The sequence below is a fragment of the Rattus norvegicus genome, chromosome 17 (genome assembly GCF_021556685.1).
Source record: "Rattus norvegicus strain SHRSP/BbbUtx chromosome 17, alternate assembly SHRSP_T2T, whole genome shotgun sequence".
NCBI lineage: Eukaryota > Metazoa > Chordata > Mammalia > Rodentia > Muridae > Rattus > Rattus norvegicus.
Window position 1 is genome coordinate 69,794,660 of NC_141550.1, and position 18,778 is coordinate 69,813,437.

The 18,778-nt window shown below is 39.1% G+C and overlaps 1 protein-coding gene across 1 annotated transcript in view; it reads left to right on the forward strand.

Moving 5' to 3' along the window:
* Positions 1-2,281: 2,281 nt before the first annotated feature.
* The window catches only part of LOC148000254 (uncharacterized), a 33,832-nt gene continuing 17,335 nt past the window's right edge, over positions 2,282-18,778 (forward strand). The window contains exons 1-2 of the mRNA XM_087591934.1: positions 2,282-2,346; positions 4,459-4,600. Coding sequence (XP_087448060.1) covers positions 4,501-4,600 — 100 coding nt within the window. The 5' untranslated portion in view covers positions 2,282-2,346; positions 4,459-4,500. The remainder of the gene's footprint in view (positions 2,347-4,458; positions 4,601-18,778) is intronic.

Consider the following 18,778-nt stretch of genomic DNA (forward strand, 5'->3'; position numbering starts at 1 on the left):
GAAAGTAAAATGTAGCATTAAAATAATGCCAAACCACAATGTGCTATTCTCATAGACCAGTGCCTTTTTTCAGTCAGCAATTGAGAAGCTTCCTCCTGTAGCAGAGGGAAACCAATACAGGGAGTCTGTGTCAGACGTTATGCAGAAAGCAGGAAACCTGGAACACTAAGCCCTAAATGGAAGAAGTGGAGGAGGACACAAGCAAACAAGACCCTGTAAATTAACTTGAGCAACACACATATGAACTCATAGAGCCTGAGGCAGCATACAAAGGGTCTGGATGGGTCTACACCAGATCCTCCTCACATATATTACAGCTTTTAGTTTAGTGATTTTGTGGGATTTCTGACAGCAGAGATGAGTGAGTCTGTTTCTCGTGCCTATTCTTGAACTTTTTTCCTTCTGCTTGTTTGGTCCAATTTCCATGTGTTTGCTTTTGTTTTATTTTACTATATTTTATTATTATCCATTAGTTGCATTTTTTTTAATGAGAGAGAGAGAACAGGTGTGGATCTAGATGGGAGTGGATGTATAAGAATGAGTAGAGGGAATTGAAACTATACTTGGATTTTTGTATGTGGGAAGGAAATCTATTTTCAATAAAAAGGGGGAAAGAAGTCTAGATATTCAACAGAGCCATTAACCTAACCTGGCACAATTATACTGTGTAAAATTCATACTCATTCTTAGCTCATTGGCTAAAAATTAAGTGTGTAATATTGGATATAACTCTTCAAGATGTACTATCATACTTTAAAAAATTAATGCACTTTTGAACTTTTTGTAAATCCTGGTTTAATTAAGAAAGTTTTACAGAGGGCTTTCAATGGTGTTTTGACAGAATAGACTCATGATATAAACAAAATATCATTCTAGACTAGAAAAGGTGAACTTTTTGAGAGCTTCAAGAGAGAAACTCTTCAAGATTTTTGGTCAAATGTATTGAAAACCTTATTCTCCTAAATATGTGAACCCTCATTAAACCAGTATGTACAGTGACCCCCACAAAATTACATTTTCTAAAAAAGGTAACTATGGGTCACCACAGTGATTTGTTTGATCCTATTAAAAATGTCTGTGAGTTATTCTGTGAGAATTAAATGTTCTGGTTAAGCTGATTAACCAGAAGGAATACTGTGCTAGTGTGCCTCATGCTGTGGAGAACAAAATGTTCCCCACTGGAGAGAGACTAAATGTTAAAGGTGAGTGCTTTAGCATCTAAAAGCATCTTGGAAATGTTTCATGTTATTTCAGTATTTTGATGTTTGAGATGCAAGTGCCGATTTTTGATTATCTGTTTGAAACCCTTCTCACAATAGGAATGAGATATTGAACAGAAAGAAAGAAAGAAAGAAAGAAAGAAAGAAAGAAAGAAGAAAGAACGAACAAGTGCAATCTACAGAGTGTTCAAACCCGACATGCTCTCTCAGCAGAAATTATTTATCATTGTGTACTGTTATCTCATGTCCATTGATTGGGCCCAGTGGTTGATGGGTAGTTAAGCATTCCCTCAACCCCACCAAGGGGGTATTCCTTTCTTTGCAAGTGATCAGTCTCTCATCTGCCTACAGAATTGACTTCCTTGTTTTATTATGTGGACTAAGCCTGACTTGAATATTTGAACTTTGAATTCATTTGAAATCAGAATCAACTCTAGAGGAAATTGTGCTGGTGAGACGGCATCTTAGACAAGGTAAAGGGAAACATGTGCTTCATTGCCTTAAATTAGATATTTGTCTGTGAAATGCAGGGACAAACATGGAAATACTTTTCCATGATTCACCTTAAAGTCACCAGAAAATCTGAAAAAGAGAAAGGTCATGATGCTGGTTAATTGGCCATCACCGGCCCCTGAGAAAACAGAAGGCACCAAATACCTTGACATGTTTATCTATTATTGATCCTCCTCCCTCATATCCTCCTTTTCCTGTAGCCTTGCTTCGTTGTGTCTTCTCTTCCTGGTTGTTGTAAGATACCCAGTTTCCTCACCTTGTACTGCCCACCATGAAGGTCTACCTTGCTACAGCAAGGCCAAATGACAGTATACCCACACCTCTGAAACTGTGAGCTAAAATCCATCTCACCTGCTTTTTATGAGTTGATTTTATTACCTAACAAAATGTCCCCAAACTGATAGGATTCCCTACCCTTTAGCTTTCTTCTACTACCTTCCTCTCTCTGAGTTGTGATCTCATTGTGGTTTTGCTCAACATTCTATTTTGCTTTCCAGTGTTAACCACATCACAATGGTAGTATCTTACCACAGACATCCTTTGTCACCCAGACAGCCCATTACCTGTCTTCAAGTTCCTTTCTTTACATCTGTATCACAAAGAATGGGTACAGGTATGGCTAGCATTTTAATATGTTAAGTATATGTTGTCTGGCAGTATTATATTATAGTCTAGGAGTGCCACTGGTAATTAAGTGTAAAACAGTAGCATATACTTTTAAATTAGAACACATTTCTAGAACCTTCCTCAGAATCACTAACAAAGTGTCTTTATGTTTCAGGCGTCCATCATCTGTGGTAACTGAGAACTGTTCTTGGGATGATGTGAAACATGTTTTCTTGGCAGTGAACTTACGTAGATAGGGAAGCACTTTCTTCAACCTTCTGCTGTCAGGGAAATGATATACAATAATAGAAAATTTACAACAGCTTAAAATTGATAATGTGGTCAAGCATTATTGCTGTGCACAAGGGCAAATTAGGCCTTGGAAATTCCAGTCATCAGATCCTAAATTTCTTGGGATTTATAGTGCCTTTGAGTCAGACTTCTCTGCTGCCCTACCCCCCTCCCCAGTACAGGAAATAAGATTATTTCCTAGTGGACTGCAGCTTCCTGTCTTTTCAGCAGGCATAAGCACAAAATGAGGGGATTTTAAAAACACATGTAGTTTACTCCTTAACTGTTTGTAAATCTCTCTCAAACATATTGTCTTATTTGATCTTCACCAAACCAGTGAGGTGACAAGCCGCCAGCATTCAGCATGTGACAACTCTTGAGATGCAGTCCCACATTTCAACTTCCATATTTAGCCCCCCCTTAAATACATTGCCAAAGCAATACTCCAGGCCAGGCGAGTGTTATTCACAGTCATTTTCTTCTGCTAGGAAACTTCACATTCTCAATCAGATTGGAAGGGACATGCAAAGTCACTTCAAGAATAAAATATGCCCCAAGCAAAACTCTACCGACCACAGTCTGCTTAAGAGGACTTACTCATGAAGAAGAGTGTGTGTCAATACACATTAGCAGAAGCAGTCAAGTTCATGTGGATTCCATGTTGGAAAATATCATGAGTGTGTGCGATTTGTGTAGACAGATAAACCAACCAACAAACAAAGCAACAAATAAAGACTCACAAACTTTAGCAATTAAATCTTCAAATTAAATAATAATATGCTCTGAAATCAAGTTTTCCGAATTCACAATTCTAAAGCAAACATCAAACGATTTGATAGTATAACTAGGTTTTGCCAGGCAAACGGTGTGTATATAAACAGCACATGGCTAGGATGATTTTATTCCGTTTCACACTTTAATTAACAAATTGCTTCCGTGATCTTTATACTCTGGATCTCGAGGCTGTCAGGATGAAAATCACAGTGCTGGTCCCTTCAGCTGCCCACTCCCCTCCGCCTTTCATCTCTTAGGGTTCTGTCTGAACATTGAATCATTTCAAAAAATGATTAAGTTGCTCAAAGTTTAGAAGCCTGGAGTGGAGGCTAAAAAAAATGTTTAACCACCTCATTTTACAAGACATTTAAAGAGGCTCTTAAAGGCAATAGCAAGGGGGAGAGCCTGGCACAAGTTCACAACAGTATGGAGTGTATTTAGAACTACTGCAGATGGGAATGAGAGTTCACTATAGAAACTGGCTTCAAACTCAGAGTCAATAGTTCCAGCTGGAGATTTAGCACAAAGGAGCAGAGTGTAGGCCGTGGACTGCACCTTAGTAACAGGAGACATTGGGGCATGAAGAGTCCTGACAAACTGCCCTAAAGGCAGACCAAGGGTTAAGGTGGTATATTGACATCTACTGTCTCTATAACAAACTATGCAAGAAACAACTCAAAAAGGCAAATATTTATTTGAATCACGGTTTCTAAAGTTTAATCTGTTTAATATGCTAGAGTTCAAAACAAGACAAAAGATCACAAACGACAAAGGTGGGGAAGCAGAGGCACAATGACAGTGCTCCTGGACAACACAGTTCACATTCACAGGTGGATTTTCTCCTGCATTTAATGCTCTCTGAAACTGTACACACACACACACACACACACACACACACACACACACACACACACACACACACACACACACGCACACACTCGCACGCACGCACGCACGCACGCATGAACACACGCACGCACGTACGCACGCACGCACGCACGCACGCCCGTGCACGCATTCACACAGATACTCTGCTATGCTCTTGTCTGTTCAGCATCCCTGCCCTTCAATCAATCATCACAGCCAGACAGGAAGGATGAAGAATGAAGAGCTTGACAAGGTATCAAAGATAAATTTTCTTCCCAAACGATCTAAGCAGAACTCATGGGCTGGACAGGCTAAGGATAAAGATGAAGGTGGGTGCCTCTCACTTACTTACACCAGATTTATTGTTGGGACCTAATTCCTTCCATAGAAAACTCAAGAGAAAAGAATTGATCTTGGTCTTGATTTCCGAGGACCCAGTCAATCACGGCCTGAAAAGAATGGAGGAGGATCATGCATCATGGTGTCTCTCTCCCTTTCTATTTTCCTTTTTTTCTGTAGTGGGTTTGGCCTATTGCTGCTAGTATAATAGCGTCAGTTTGGGTTCCCCAAACTGCTTACCATGTCTGCTCTTAGATCTGGGCTCCTGCCACCAGTTGGTTCTGATTAGTAAATAAAAATGCCAACAGCCTCATGTGGTTTGTGAATTTTATCTCGGGTATTCCAAGCTTTTAGGCTAATAGCTGCTTATCAGTGAACGCGTACCGTATTTGTGCTTTTGTGACTGGGTTACCTCACTCAGGATGATATTTTCTAGTTCCATCCATTTGCCTATGAATTTTATAAAGTCATTGTTTTTAATAGCTGAGTAGTAGTCCATTGTGTAAATAAACCACATTTTCTTTATCCATTTCTCTGTTGAAAGACATCTGGGTTCCTTCTAGCTTCTTGCTATTATAAATAAGGCTGGTATGAATATAGAGGAGCATGTATCCTTGTTATGTGTTGGAGCATCATTTGGATATATGCCCAGGAGTGGTATAGCTGGGTCCTCAGGTCGTACTATGTCCAATTTTCTGAGGAACCTCCAGACTGATTTCCAGAGTAATTGTACCAGCTTATAATACCACCAACAATTCACAAATCACATGAAACTCAAAAAGAATGAAGACCAAAGTGTGGATGTTTCAGACCTTCTTAGAAGGGGGAACAAAATTACTCACAGGAGGAAATACTGAGACAAAGTATGGAGCACAAACTGAAAGGCCATGCAGAGACTGCCCCACCTGGGAATATATCCCTTACCGAACCCAGATAATATTGCAGATGCCAAGAAGTGCATGCTGAAAAGAGCTCAGACTGAGATAGCTGTCTCCTGAGAGCCTCTGCCAGAGCCTTACAAATACAGAGGCAGTTGCTCACAGCCAATCACTGAACTGAAAACAGGGTTCCCTATGGAGGAGTTAGAGAAAGTAGCTAAAGGGTTTGTAAACCCATAAGAATATCACAGTATCAAACAATCAGACACCCCCTCCCCCCGAGCTCCCAGGGACTAAACTACCATCCAAAGAATACACAGGGATGTACATATGGCTCTATCCACATATGTAACAGAGGATGGCCTTGTTGAGCATCAATGGTAGGAGAAGCCCTTGGTCTGTGAAGGATCGCTGCTCAGTGTAGGGGAATGTCAGGGCAGGGAGGTGGGAGGGAGTATTTGGGTGGATGGCAGAACACCCTCATAGAAGCAGGGAGAGGGAGGAAGCAATAGCAGATTTCTGGAAGGAAAACTGGGAAAGAGCATGACATTTTAAATGTAAATTAAAAAATGCCAACAGCTAATATCCGGGAAGGACAGACAGAGGCAGGTTTTTGGATTTTCCTGGGTTTGGGACCAGGAGAGAGGATAAGGAAGGAGGAGATCTGCAATGCTGGGTCTATGAAGAGGAGAGGAGAGGCACCATGTCTGAGATGAGTGTAGGACAGTGAGGCATTGACACCACGTGAAGGAGCAGAGCGAGCGTGGCCCTGTTGGGCAGCCCTATGGGTCCAGAGCAGCCAAGATAGAATATAGAGCTTAGTAAGAAGAAATTCAGGGTTATAGGCTAGAGGTGGATTAACTGTGTGGAGGTTATGTGGTGACCCAGCTATCTAGCTGCTTAAGGCATGTCCAAATATAAAATCTCTCTCTCTCTCTCTCTCTCTCTCTCTCTCTCTCTCTCTCTCTCTCTCTCTCTCTCTCTCTCTCTCTCTCTCTTTCTCTCTCTCTCTCTCTGCAAAATTCAGGAGCGTGAAGCATTGAGGTAGGTAGCGAACTCACTGTCCAGCTAGATTGGCAGCTGGTTGGATGATGCAGTTCTCACTGAATTTGGACCTTTCTGTCTTAGTTACTCTTCTGGATAAGCCCTCACAGATGAGCCCTAGAGATGTACTTCAGTCTACTAGATGACTCCATATACAGTCAAGCTGATAATGGAGATTAACTAACAGGTTCTTGGAGGAGCCTGTCTCAAGTTTAACCTTAAGAAAAAAAGTCTCCAATGGAGGAGTTAGAGAAATGACTGAGATAGCCGAGGAGGTTTGCAACCCCATACAAGAACAACAGTATCAACCAAACAGACCCTCCAGAGCTCCCAGGACTAAACCACCAAACAAAGAGTATATACATGGAACAACCCATGGCTCCAGCTGCATATGCAGTAGAGGATAGACCTTGTTGGGCATCAATGAGAGTAGAAACCCTTGGTCCTGTGAAGGATCAATGCTCCAGTGTAGAGGATTGCTAGGGCAGGGAGGCAAGAAGGTGTGGGTGGGTAGGTGAGGGAGCACCCTCATCGAGGCAGGGAGTAGGGGATGAGATAGGGGGCTTCCAGAAGGAAAACTGGAAAAGGGGGTACATTTGAAACGTAAATAAAAAAAGGAAAAAGAAAAAAGTCTCTCTTGGGCTGGAGAGATGGCTCAGTGGTTAAGAGCTCTGACTGCTCTTCCAGAGGTCCTGAGTTCAAATCCCAGCAACACATGTTGGCTCACAATCATCTTTAATGAATTCTGATGCCTTCTTCCAGTGTGTCTGAAGACAGCTACAGTGTACTTATATAGTAAATAAATAAATAAATAAATAAATAAATAAATAAATAAATAAATCTTTTTTTAAGTAAAGATCTGTGTGCATCACATTGAATACAGTCACTAGTGTTCAAGCAGTGTTACTTTTCAGGTTTATTTCAACACACAGCTATGCCTGAACTTTTATTCTTCTTCAATTTCAGTCTTCACAATGGTCAGTTTTTTATCTGTACAACAATTCACTAAGTTGGTAACATTGGCTGCTCCTTTCTTCCCAAGGCATGCTTTAGATTATTCCTGGTGTTACTGGTCTTCAAAGAAATTGAAGAGCACACTTACACTTCTGCCCTTGCTTGGAGAGATGTCCCCAAAGGAGAGATTAATGTATTCAGAAAACTGTGCCTCATAGTTCTCATATCACATATCCTTATAAAATGATGGTACCAAATTAGATTGCAATCAAACTTTATGAGTAATTCAGAGATCTCTTAACCTTGTCATATTGGTATGTTACAATTTAAAATACTAATTCAGCGAGTACAAACATTTACCATGGGTTTATTTCATTTGCATTTCTTTAATTGCTTTTGATGAATTAGTTTTTCGTTTCACCTTTGGCAAATTTTCTATAGCCTAAGAGTAGTCTACTTATTGCTTCCATTCAATTCTTTTTAGTTTTTAAAATTAAATGTATTTACTTTGTGTGTGTGTGTGTGTGTGTGTGTGTGTGAGAGAGAGAGAGAGAGAGAGAGAGAGAGAGAGAGAGAGAGAGAGAGATACCATGCATCATGCAGGAGAATCTAGGTTCTCTCTTTCAAACATGTGGGCTCCAGAATCAAACTCATATCATCAGGCTTAGTAACCAATGCCTGTTGAGCCATCATTCATTAAAGTCTACAGCATTACAATCAAATGTGGTACTCTAGGGATTAACCTCAAATACCCATATGAATTTTAAAAAAATCAACAAAGCATTTAAAATCCTAATTTAGAATCTATTCAGACAAATGAGCAAAACAAACAAACAAAAACAAAGAAAAAAACAAGCCTAATGATATGAAATCAAAGTCTAATTCATTGAGCTGAAATGACTGGCTTAGAAATTTCTCAAACATGTAAAATCCTCTGATTGTATGCTTCAACTTTCTGAAGAAAATTCTCTCATATAAGTATTTAAAGGTCTCCCTGAGATGCTCAGTAGAAATATTCCTAGGATTGACAGGATGGCTCAGCAGTTAAGAGTACATAATCTTCTCTCAGAGGACAGGGACCTAAGTTCAGGTTCCACAACCCATGTTAACTACCTTAAAAGTACCTGTAACTCCAACCCTAAGGAGTACCATCACACACACACACACACACACACACACACACACACACACACACACAGGAATTAAAATCAAAAAATTCAACAAAGATTTAGAAATTCTCATCTAAAATCTGTTGAGATAAATGAACCAAGTGAAATAAAGTGTTCAAATGTTTTTATAGAGTTTCTTCAATATGTATACATATTATATACATTTATTATTTTCTATTTATTCATATGTATTAAATTATTCTGTTTTCACACATTGTAAGTTATGCTCTTTGATAACACTAACACATAACCATTCTTCCAACTCATGTTACAATTTTATTTCATGAAATTAATTAATTTGTTGGCATTATTGTTCCCAAAATCATCTAAGTACTATGAAAGTTTCTGTTTATGTCTATGACTCTAATGTCCTCTTGAGTCTTGTTGCAAGTCTGTTTGTTGGCTAATTAGGAAAATGACCAGGAAGTTGAAGTTTAGACTTTAGAGATAGGAGAACACTCTTGTACAGAAGAGACAGTCTTGTTACATCATAGTTTCAATTCAAATCAGACCCCTTTAAAGACTGCAGTAGCAGGACATGTCAGGACTGTTGTCCATGAACTTGTGAGTGACAGCTTCAGTAATCCACATGTTCTTCACACTTCCCAGGCCATTTGTTCTTTGCCTTCTCTGCCATTCCCTTCACAATGCCCTCACTTCCAACCAGATATAACCTTCGTTCCCCTTGATACGGGTTTTCTGAGACACAGAGTGAACAATCTTTCTCAAGGACAGATGGATTGCACCTGTTGTTTCTCCCTGTCTAAGTGCCCTGTCACTCCATTAGGGAAGGAAATTAAACTGGCTTGGCTCAGTGGGTGCCTCACTGAGGGAAGGAGCCGACTGCACACCAGAGTCTTGCCTTCTCTCAGGTGATTGCAAATTGATTACGTGACAGTCTGCTCCATTCTTTTCCAGCTACTGAAATTCTAAGCTGACTACTTAATGATTATGAAGATAAAGCTTGTCTTTTCTTTTAAGATATGAGTGTCATCATCAGTCTTTCCCATGATTTCAAGGACACCTGGTGACTTCCATTGGTTTATCACAACAGTGGCTGATTACTCAAGAGCCCACCATTAGTATCTGCCAGTCTGGCTTGGTCCTCATCATTTTTTTTTTACTGAATTACAATCTCCTCACAGTACAGGAACTGCCACTGGGTTCATCATGTTTTCATATCTTTGCTGAATTTTTTATATCCAAACACAAAAATGAATGACTTAATACCAAAAAAGTATAAAAAGTCAGTGGCTTATGGAGAACTTCTAAACATGAAAAGTTTTAAGACACTTCATGGAATATATTGATATTACAGTGTGTGTGTGTGTGTGTGTGTGTGTGTGTGTGTGTGTGTGTGTGTATGTGTGTTTGTGTATGTATGCATACATATATAAACAATATAATGTAAAATCATACACACAAAGACACAATCGTATCCCCAGGAGAGGCTAAATTTTTTTGTCCTTTTTATTTATTCTTCTCTCATACATTACATCCTGGCTGCAGTTTCCCCTCTCTCCTCTTCCCCTCGTCTCCCCCGCTGCCCTTTCCCTGGAAATACTCCTGCTCTCATCCCCCTGCAGAAAAGAGCAGTCCTTCCAGAGACATCAATCAGATACGGCAAACAAGTGACAGTAAAACCAGGCACATGTTCTCAGTTCAAGACTGGATGAGGCAACCCAGAGGAGGAAAGGGGTCCCGAAAGCAGGCAGAAGAGTCAAAGACAGGCCCTGCTCCCGTTTTTAGGATTCTCAAGAACACTGAACTATATAACGATAACACATGCAGAGGACCTAGGTCAGTCCTATGCAAGCCCACTGATGTCTGTGAGCCCACTTGAGTTCCGGTCAGTTGATCCTGTGGGCCATGTTCTTGTGTCCTTGTTTCTTCTGGCTCTTCCGATCCTTCCTCCTGCTCCTCCTGCTCCTCCTCTTCCTCCTCCTCCCTCTCCTCCTCCTCTTTTTCTTTTCTAGCCTTTAATCACTGCCTATAGTTTTTGTCTAGGAGCAGGACCTAGCAAAATTTCCCTCTTTTAGATTAACATGTCCGTCGATATTGGTATTGCTCTGTTGTTTTTGCAGCCACCAGGGAGACTTTCCCAGCAGACTTCCTGGTATCGTGGCTCTTATAATTCTTCTTCTACCTCTTCTGATTTGTTCCCTGGGCTATAAATGCAGGGACTGTGAAGTAAATGGATCCCTTGAGTCTGAGCTCCTTAAGATTTTTTGTTCTCAGCATTGTGTCGGGTTGTAGTTTTCTCCAATGGTCTCTACTTGCTGTAAAGAAAAGCTTCTTTGATGAGGGGTGGTAATTACAATTATTAGTGACTATAAGGAGAAACAGATAATAATTTCATACATCTTAGAATTGTGGTGGCTTGTTCTGTGTCTTAGAATATGGCTGTATATTGGCCACTCTGGAGAATGTTCATATGCCTTTGAAAATAATGTAAATTCTCTTAATATGTGACTGAATATTTCTCTCCTAGAAGCACTTGAATTACAGACATTTATGCTATATATCTAGTTTGCATTTTTCTTCTGAGGATTCAAATTCAGGTCCTTATATTTATGTTGCAAGTGCTTTTAATCTATAAGACATTTCCCAAGGCTCATTGTGACTCCTTTCTGCAGCCAATTGTTTCCAATAATCTAGCCATCTTCTCAATGTACTTACATCATGATATCATTCCCTAAGGTCATTATTATGTCAATGTTTAAATATGAGGGTCAGAACTTCATATCTCAGTTCCTATGGGCAGCTTTAGTTTTGAAGCCAAGATAAAGCCTTGACTTCAAAATTTGAATCTCTTGCCTTTCAGTCACCTTTCTCATCCCTTTCTGTTAATAGTCTCTATAATGTTACAGAAAAAGCTGATCATAGATATTTTCTATGTTCTATGCACCATATACTTTATCCACCTCATTTCATCTATTCTTAAGACAATAAAACTTATGAAAAACACAATATCATCCCTGCTTCACAAAAAAAGGAAAGAAAAGTCAAATGTATTTAATAATAATATTTTTTAAAAAGATGACAACAAAGTTTAGTTGTGCCTCTGAAACGTGTGATTTTCTCATATACCCTTTCTGGATTCAGATTTTGGGGATCATTTCTCAGATTATTCTATGTTATCACAACATAGTATTTAAAGAGGAACTTTTATTTTCTCACTGTACTATACTTACTTTTATTTTCCTCAAACTCAGAATCCTTTCTTTTGGATCAAAAATTGTGTTCCCTTTTAAAGTAATTTATGTATTTGTCAGGACAACATCATAAAAAGAGAAGGTGATTCTTTGTCAATCAGGTGAAAATTTAAATGCTGAATCTACTATGCCTTCTTATATTGTGTGGCTCAGTAAATATCAATTTTCAATTTTCTTGTGTGCAACATGCATTTAATGCTACAGAATTTTCCATATTGGAGGAGAGTTAAATAGAAAAATTTATTATTTATGTAGCATCATATCTAGCTCACAGCATTTGGTTTGCTTATTCCTTCTGAGGTCCAATTATTACATTTGTTATATCCCACTTGTTTCTTGTTTTATTTCACTGCCCTTTCAGGCTCTTTTCTGTTCAGGTTATAGCAGCATGGATTGCAATTCCTCCTCTCAGTCTGAATCTTTTTTGTTCATCCAATGGATTCTTTCTTCCTCCTCCACTTGGCTATCCATATTCACAGGTGCACAGGCTCTGGCACATCTTAATGTCATCCATAGTTAGGGCCAGATAAACTCCACGAATCTCAATCAGACCACCACCACCATCACCACCATCACCACCCCAGTCACTACCACCACATCCCAATAGTTTCTTCAAACCTATGTGAGAATTCTTGTCTTAAAAGTCATGGATAATTACACAGTCTAATTTTTCAAATATTAAATATTGACAATCTGTGTTGAGCACTTGATTTTTTTTTTTTTTTGGCCTGATTCCTCAAAAGGTGCAGACACGGTGTAGAAACAAACACTGACATTTATTCAGGGAAATGTGTGAGTATTGGATAAAATATTCATGCTCAATCAACAGATTCATGTTCATGTGAGTACAAGTATAAGATCCAAGATGCTCAGGTTTAGGAATTTCAGACAGAAAATATTTGAGGCTTTAGAAACTCAAATTGCAATTATGCTTCTATCTACATTAACCTACTGGGGAAAAAAAGGGTACACATACATTTCCAAAAACACACATCCATACACAATATCCCTGCTCACATATGACCACAAACATAGACAGGTACACACACACACACACACACACACGCACGCACACACGCACGCACACATATGCAGGCTTACACATGGACTTGAAAACATACAAATGTGAACTTACTCTCAACACTATGCACACATGCTCTCAAATGCACAAACATATACATATATGCATATATTTGGGCAAATATACAAAGGTGTGTTAGCACTAAAATGATCACTTCCAAGTGGCTAACAAAAATACTAATGAATTTATTAATTTATCATTTATTATTATTAATTACTAATTCATTAATTAGTTCAACCATGCGCGTCATATACTTACATCTAGTCAAGAGATCAAAGATTCATATAGGGGAGTGCACAGGGCACAGGAGCCACAGGGCAGTCTAGGACAGGACTCTTCCGGTCTCCATCTGTACCCAGAGCTAAAGCTGTCCCACAGCTCTCAACCCAAACCCTGCCTGCAGAAAGCTGATCTGTCAGGAGCAATCTGCCTCCTAAGCCCAAGGTAGGACACCACTTTCTCTCCACTGACTATCCAAAGAGAAACCCACCAAGGATACAGGAGCCTCAGAGCTGCCTGGAACAGCATTCTTCCAGTCTCCCTCTACTCCCAGAGCTGGGGCAGTCCCACAGACCTCAGACCCAAAACCTGTCCACAGAGAGCTGGACTGCCAGGAGCATTCTCCCTCCTATGTCCACAGCCCACAGGTGGAAGCCAACTTTCTCTCCAAAAAGAGACTCTCCGAAGAATGTGGGAGCCACAGGGCAGCCTGCATCAGGACCCCTCTTGACTCCATTTGCATCTAGAACTAAGGCTGTATTCCTTACAGAGCCCTCCAGACCCAAAACCTGCCCAGAAAGCGCTGATCTCCCAGAGTGTTCTGACACTTAAGATCACAAGTTCACAGAACCACAGGACCACAAGTTCCACTAAGAGACAGCAAGATATAACCATATGGCCAGAGGCAAGCACAAGAACCTAAGCAACAGAAACCAAGACTACTTGGCATCATCAGAACCCAGTTCTCCCACCACAGCAAATACTGGATATCCCAACACACCAGAAAAGCAAGATTAAGATTTAAAATCACATCTCATGATGATGATAGAGGACTTTAAGAAGGACATAAATAACTCCCTTAAAGGAATATAGGACAACACTGGTAAACATGTAGAAGCCCTTAAAGAAGAAACACAAAAATCACTTAAAGAATGAAAGGAAAACACTACCACACAGGTAAAGGAATCGAATGAAACCATCTAGGATCTAAAAATGGAAATAGAAACTGTTGTTGTAAAAATATATAAAATGAATCAGTCTTTTTACCCACTCTAGGTCAGGCACAGCAGTACCTCAAGATATCTTAATCTCAGTCAGCAAAGCATCTCACCTGTTCTGCTCCATCCCATATCACACTGCCAAAGGCTTCTCTCTGAGCCTGGCAGCAATCTCTCTACCCATCTAGTTCCCAAGGCGGGATTCCATGCCAGAAACACACATCCCAACTCCGTGGCATTCCACACGCTCTCCCAAATTCAATTCTCCACATGAAAGAACACACAACACAATAACCTTTGATCCAATTAATAAGATATAATTGCCCACCTAAACATACAAAGTCCTATACACATCCATCCTTTAAGAACATTCATAACAACATGTAAATACACAGAGTAGAATCTTAATGTTAGCTTCCATGTTCTCTCTGCCATGGCTTCTCGCCCTCCCTCTTCTCTTCCTCCTTTCCCATCTCCTCCCCTTCCTTTAAATTTTTCCCACCTATTCTTCCTTCTTGTCCAATAACAGGCCTCATTCTATCCTGTATCTGCCTCACCTGTATGATCATTCCACAAGAAACAATGAAGAAATCACAAAGGGAGAAAACCCTACAGATGCAAAGGGATCAGGAGTCATTGACGCAAGCATCACCATTAGAATACAAGAGATTGAAGAGAGAATCTCACAGGCAGAAGATACCATAGAAAACATTGCCACAATAGTCAAAGGAAATGGAAAAAGCAAAAAGATCCTAACCCAAAAGATCCAGGAAACCCAGGACACAATGAGAAGACCAAACCTGAAGGTAAATAGGTATAGAACAGAACAAAGATTCTCAACTTAAAGAGTCAGTAAATATCTTCAACAAAAATATAGAAGAAAACTTCCCTAATGTAAACACTTACAAGAAGCCTACAAAACTCCAAAAAACATTGGACCAGAAAAGATATCCGTCCTGTCATATAATAGTCACAACACCAAATACACAAAACAAAGAAAGAATATTAGAAGCAGTAAGGGAAAACGTCAAGTAACATAAAGGCAGACCTATCAGAATTACACCAGACTTCTCACCAGAGACTATGAAAGCTAGAAGATCCTGGAAAGATGTCATACAGACCTGAAGAAAACACAAATGCCAGGCAAGGCCACTATATCCAGCAAAACTCTCAATTAGCATAGATGGAAAAACCAAGAAATTCCATAACAAAAATAATTTACGCAATATCTTTCCACAAATCCAGTCATAAAACGATAATAGATGGAAAACTCCAACACAACAAGAGAATCTATACCCTAAAGAAAGTGAGAAAATAATCTTCCCTTCACCAAACCCAAAAGAAGATAGCCACACAACGTAATTCCACCTGTAACAACAAAAACAATAGGAAACGTCATTGGCCCCTAATAGCTCATCATGAATAGACTAAATTCCTCAATAAAAAGACATAGACTGGATAGCATTTTGCTTCATACAGGAAACACAAACACAGACACTATCCCAGAGTAAAATGATGGAAAACAATTTCCCAAGCAAATGGTCCCAAGAAACAAGCTGGAGTAGCTTTCTAATATGGAATGAAATCGACTTTCAACCATAAGCTATCAAAAAAGGTAAGGAAGGAAACTTCATACACATTGAAGGAAAAATCTACCATAATGAACTCTCAATTTTGAACATCTATGCTGCAAATGCAAGGGTATCTCCATTCATAAAAGAAACTTCACTAAAGTTCAAAGCATACATTGAAACTCACACAATAATAGTGGAAGACTTCAATACATCACTCTCATCATGGAAGATCATGGAAACAGAAACTAAACAGAGACACAGTGAAACTAACAGAAGTTATGAAACAAATGGATTTAACATATATCTATAGAATACTTCATCCTAAAACAAAAGAATATATCTTCTTCTCAGCACCTTATGTTACCTTCTCCAAAATTGGCCATATATTTGGTCACAAAACATGCCTCAACACATACAAGAAGATCACTACAATCCCCTGAATCTATCAGATCATCATGGACTAAGACTGGTTTTCAATAAAAAGAAACAGCAGAAAGCCTAAAAATTCATGGAAGCTGAACAATGCTTTACTCAGTGACAACTGGTCACTGGAATGAATAAAGAAAGAAATTAAATTCTTTCTATAATTTAATGAAAATGAAGGCACAGTATACCCAAACTTAGGGGATACAATGAAAGCAGTGCTTAACGGAAAACTCACAGTTCTGAATGCCTCCAAAAAGAAACTGGAGAGAGATAGGGCATAGAGTAGCAGTTTGACAACACACTTGAAAGCTCTAGAACATAAAGAAGCAATTTCACCCAAGAGGAGTAGATGGCAGGAAATAATCAAGTCCAGGGCTGAAATCAACCAAGTAGAAACAAAAGAACTATACAAAAAATAAAAAAATAAAAAAAAAGAGAAAAACAAAAAACAAAACCAGGACATGGTTCTTTGATAAAATCAACCAGATTGATAAACCATTAGTCAGACTAACCAGAGGGCAGAGAGACAGTATCCAAATTAATCAAATCAGAAAGGAAAAAGAAGATATAACAACAGAAACCACAGAAATTTAAAAAAATATCAGATCCTACTACAAAAGCCTATACTCAACAAAACTGGGAAATCTGGATTAAATGGACAATTTTCTAGACAGATACCATGTACCAAGTTAAATCAGAATCTAAACACTCCCATAAATCTTAAAGAAATAGAAGCAGTCATTTAAATTCTCCCAACCAAAAAAAGCTCAGGACCAGATGGGTTTGGTGCAGACTTCTATCACACCTTCCTAGAAGACCTTATACCAATACTCTTCAAACTAGTACACAAAATAGAAACAGAAGGAACACTACCCAATTCCTTCCTTGAAGCCACAATTATGCTTATACCTAAACTACACAAAGACCCTACAAAAAAAGAGAACTTTGGATCAATTTCCCTCATGAATATGGATGGAAAAATACTCTATAAAATTCTTGTGAACCAAATCCAAGAACACAGCAAAAAGATAATTCACCATGACCAAGTAGGCTTCATCCCAGGGATACAGGGATGGTTCAATATATGGAAATCTATCAATGTCATCCACTATATAAACAAACTCAAGGGAAAAAAAACCACATAATCATCTCATTATATGCTGAGAAAGCATTTGACAAAATTCAACACCCCTTCATGATAAAAGTCTTGGAAAGATCAGGAATTCAAAACCCATATCTAAAAATAGTAAAAGCAATATATAGCAAACCAGTAGCCAACATCAAACTAAATGGAGAGAAGCTTGAAGCAATCCCACTAAAATCAGGGACTAGACAAGGCTGTCCATTTTCATTCTCTCCCTTTTAATTCAATCTAGTACTTGAAATCCTAGCAGAGCAATTAGACAACAAAAAGAGGTCAAAGGGATACAAAGTGTAAAGAAATCAAAATATCACTATTTGCAGATGATATGATAGTATACTTAAGTGACCCCAAAAGTTCCACCAGAGAACTACTAAGCCTGATAAACAACTTCAGCAAAGTGTCTGGGTGTAAAATTAACTCAAACAAATAAGTAGCCTTCCTCTACTCAAAGGATAAATAGGCAGAGAAAGAAATTACCGAAATAATAGTCCCAAATAATATAAAATACCTCAGTGTGACTCTAACCAAGCAAGTAAAAGACCTATATGACAAGAACTTCAAGTCTCTGAAGAAAGAACTTGAAGACGATCTCAGAAAATGGACAGATCTCCCATGCTCATGGATTGGCAGGATATATAGTATAAAATATAGTAAAAAATGGCGATTGTGCTGAAAGTAATCTGCAGATTCAATATAATTCCCATCAAAATCCCAACCTAATTCTTCATAGAGTTACAAACATCAATTTGCTATTTATGTTTAGAATAACAAAAAACCCAGGATAGCGAAAACTACTATCAACAATAAAAAGAATTGTGGAAATCACCATCTCTGACCTCAAGCTGTATTATAGAGCAATCATGATTAAAAAAACAAAACAAAACAAACAAAGCAAAACAAAACACCCTGCATGATATTGGTACAGAGACAGGCAAGTAGATGAATGGAATATAATTGAAGATACAGAAATGAACCCAACCTCCCCTGGTCACTTGATCTTTTGACGAAGGAGCTAAAATCCAGTGGAAAAAGATAGCCTTTTCTTCAGAGCATGACAAATACAGAGGCGAATGCTAGCAGCAAACCTTTGAACTTAGAATGGGGTACCCAAGGGAGGAGTTAGAGAAAGGATTGAATGAGTTGAAGGGGTTTGCAACTTCATAACAACAACAATATCAACCGACTTGAGATTCCAGGGACTAAATCACCATCCAAAGAGTACACATGGACAGACCCATGGCTCCAGCTGCATGTGTAGCAGAGGATGGCCTTGGTGGGCACCAATGGCAGGAGAAGTCTCATTTCCCCAATGTAGGGAATGCCAGGGGGTTGAGGTGGGAGATGGGGGAGGGGAATGTGAGCACCTTTATAGAAGCAAGGGGAGTTGGGAGGGGTTATGGGAAAAGGGGAAAAGGGGAAAAGGGGATAACAGTTGAAATGTAAATACATAAAATATCCAAGAAAAA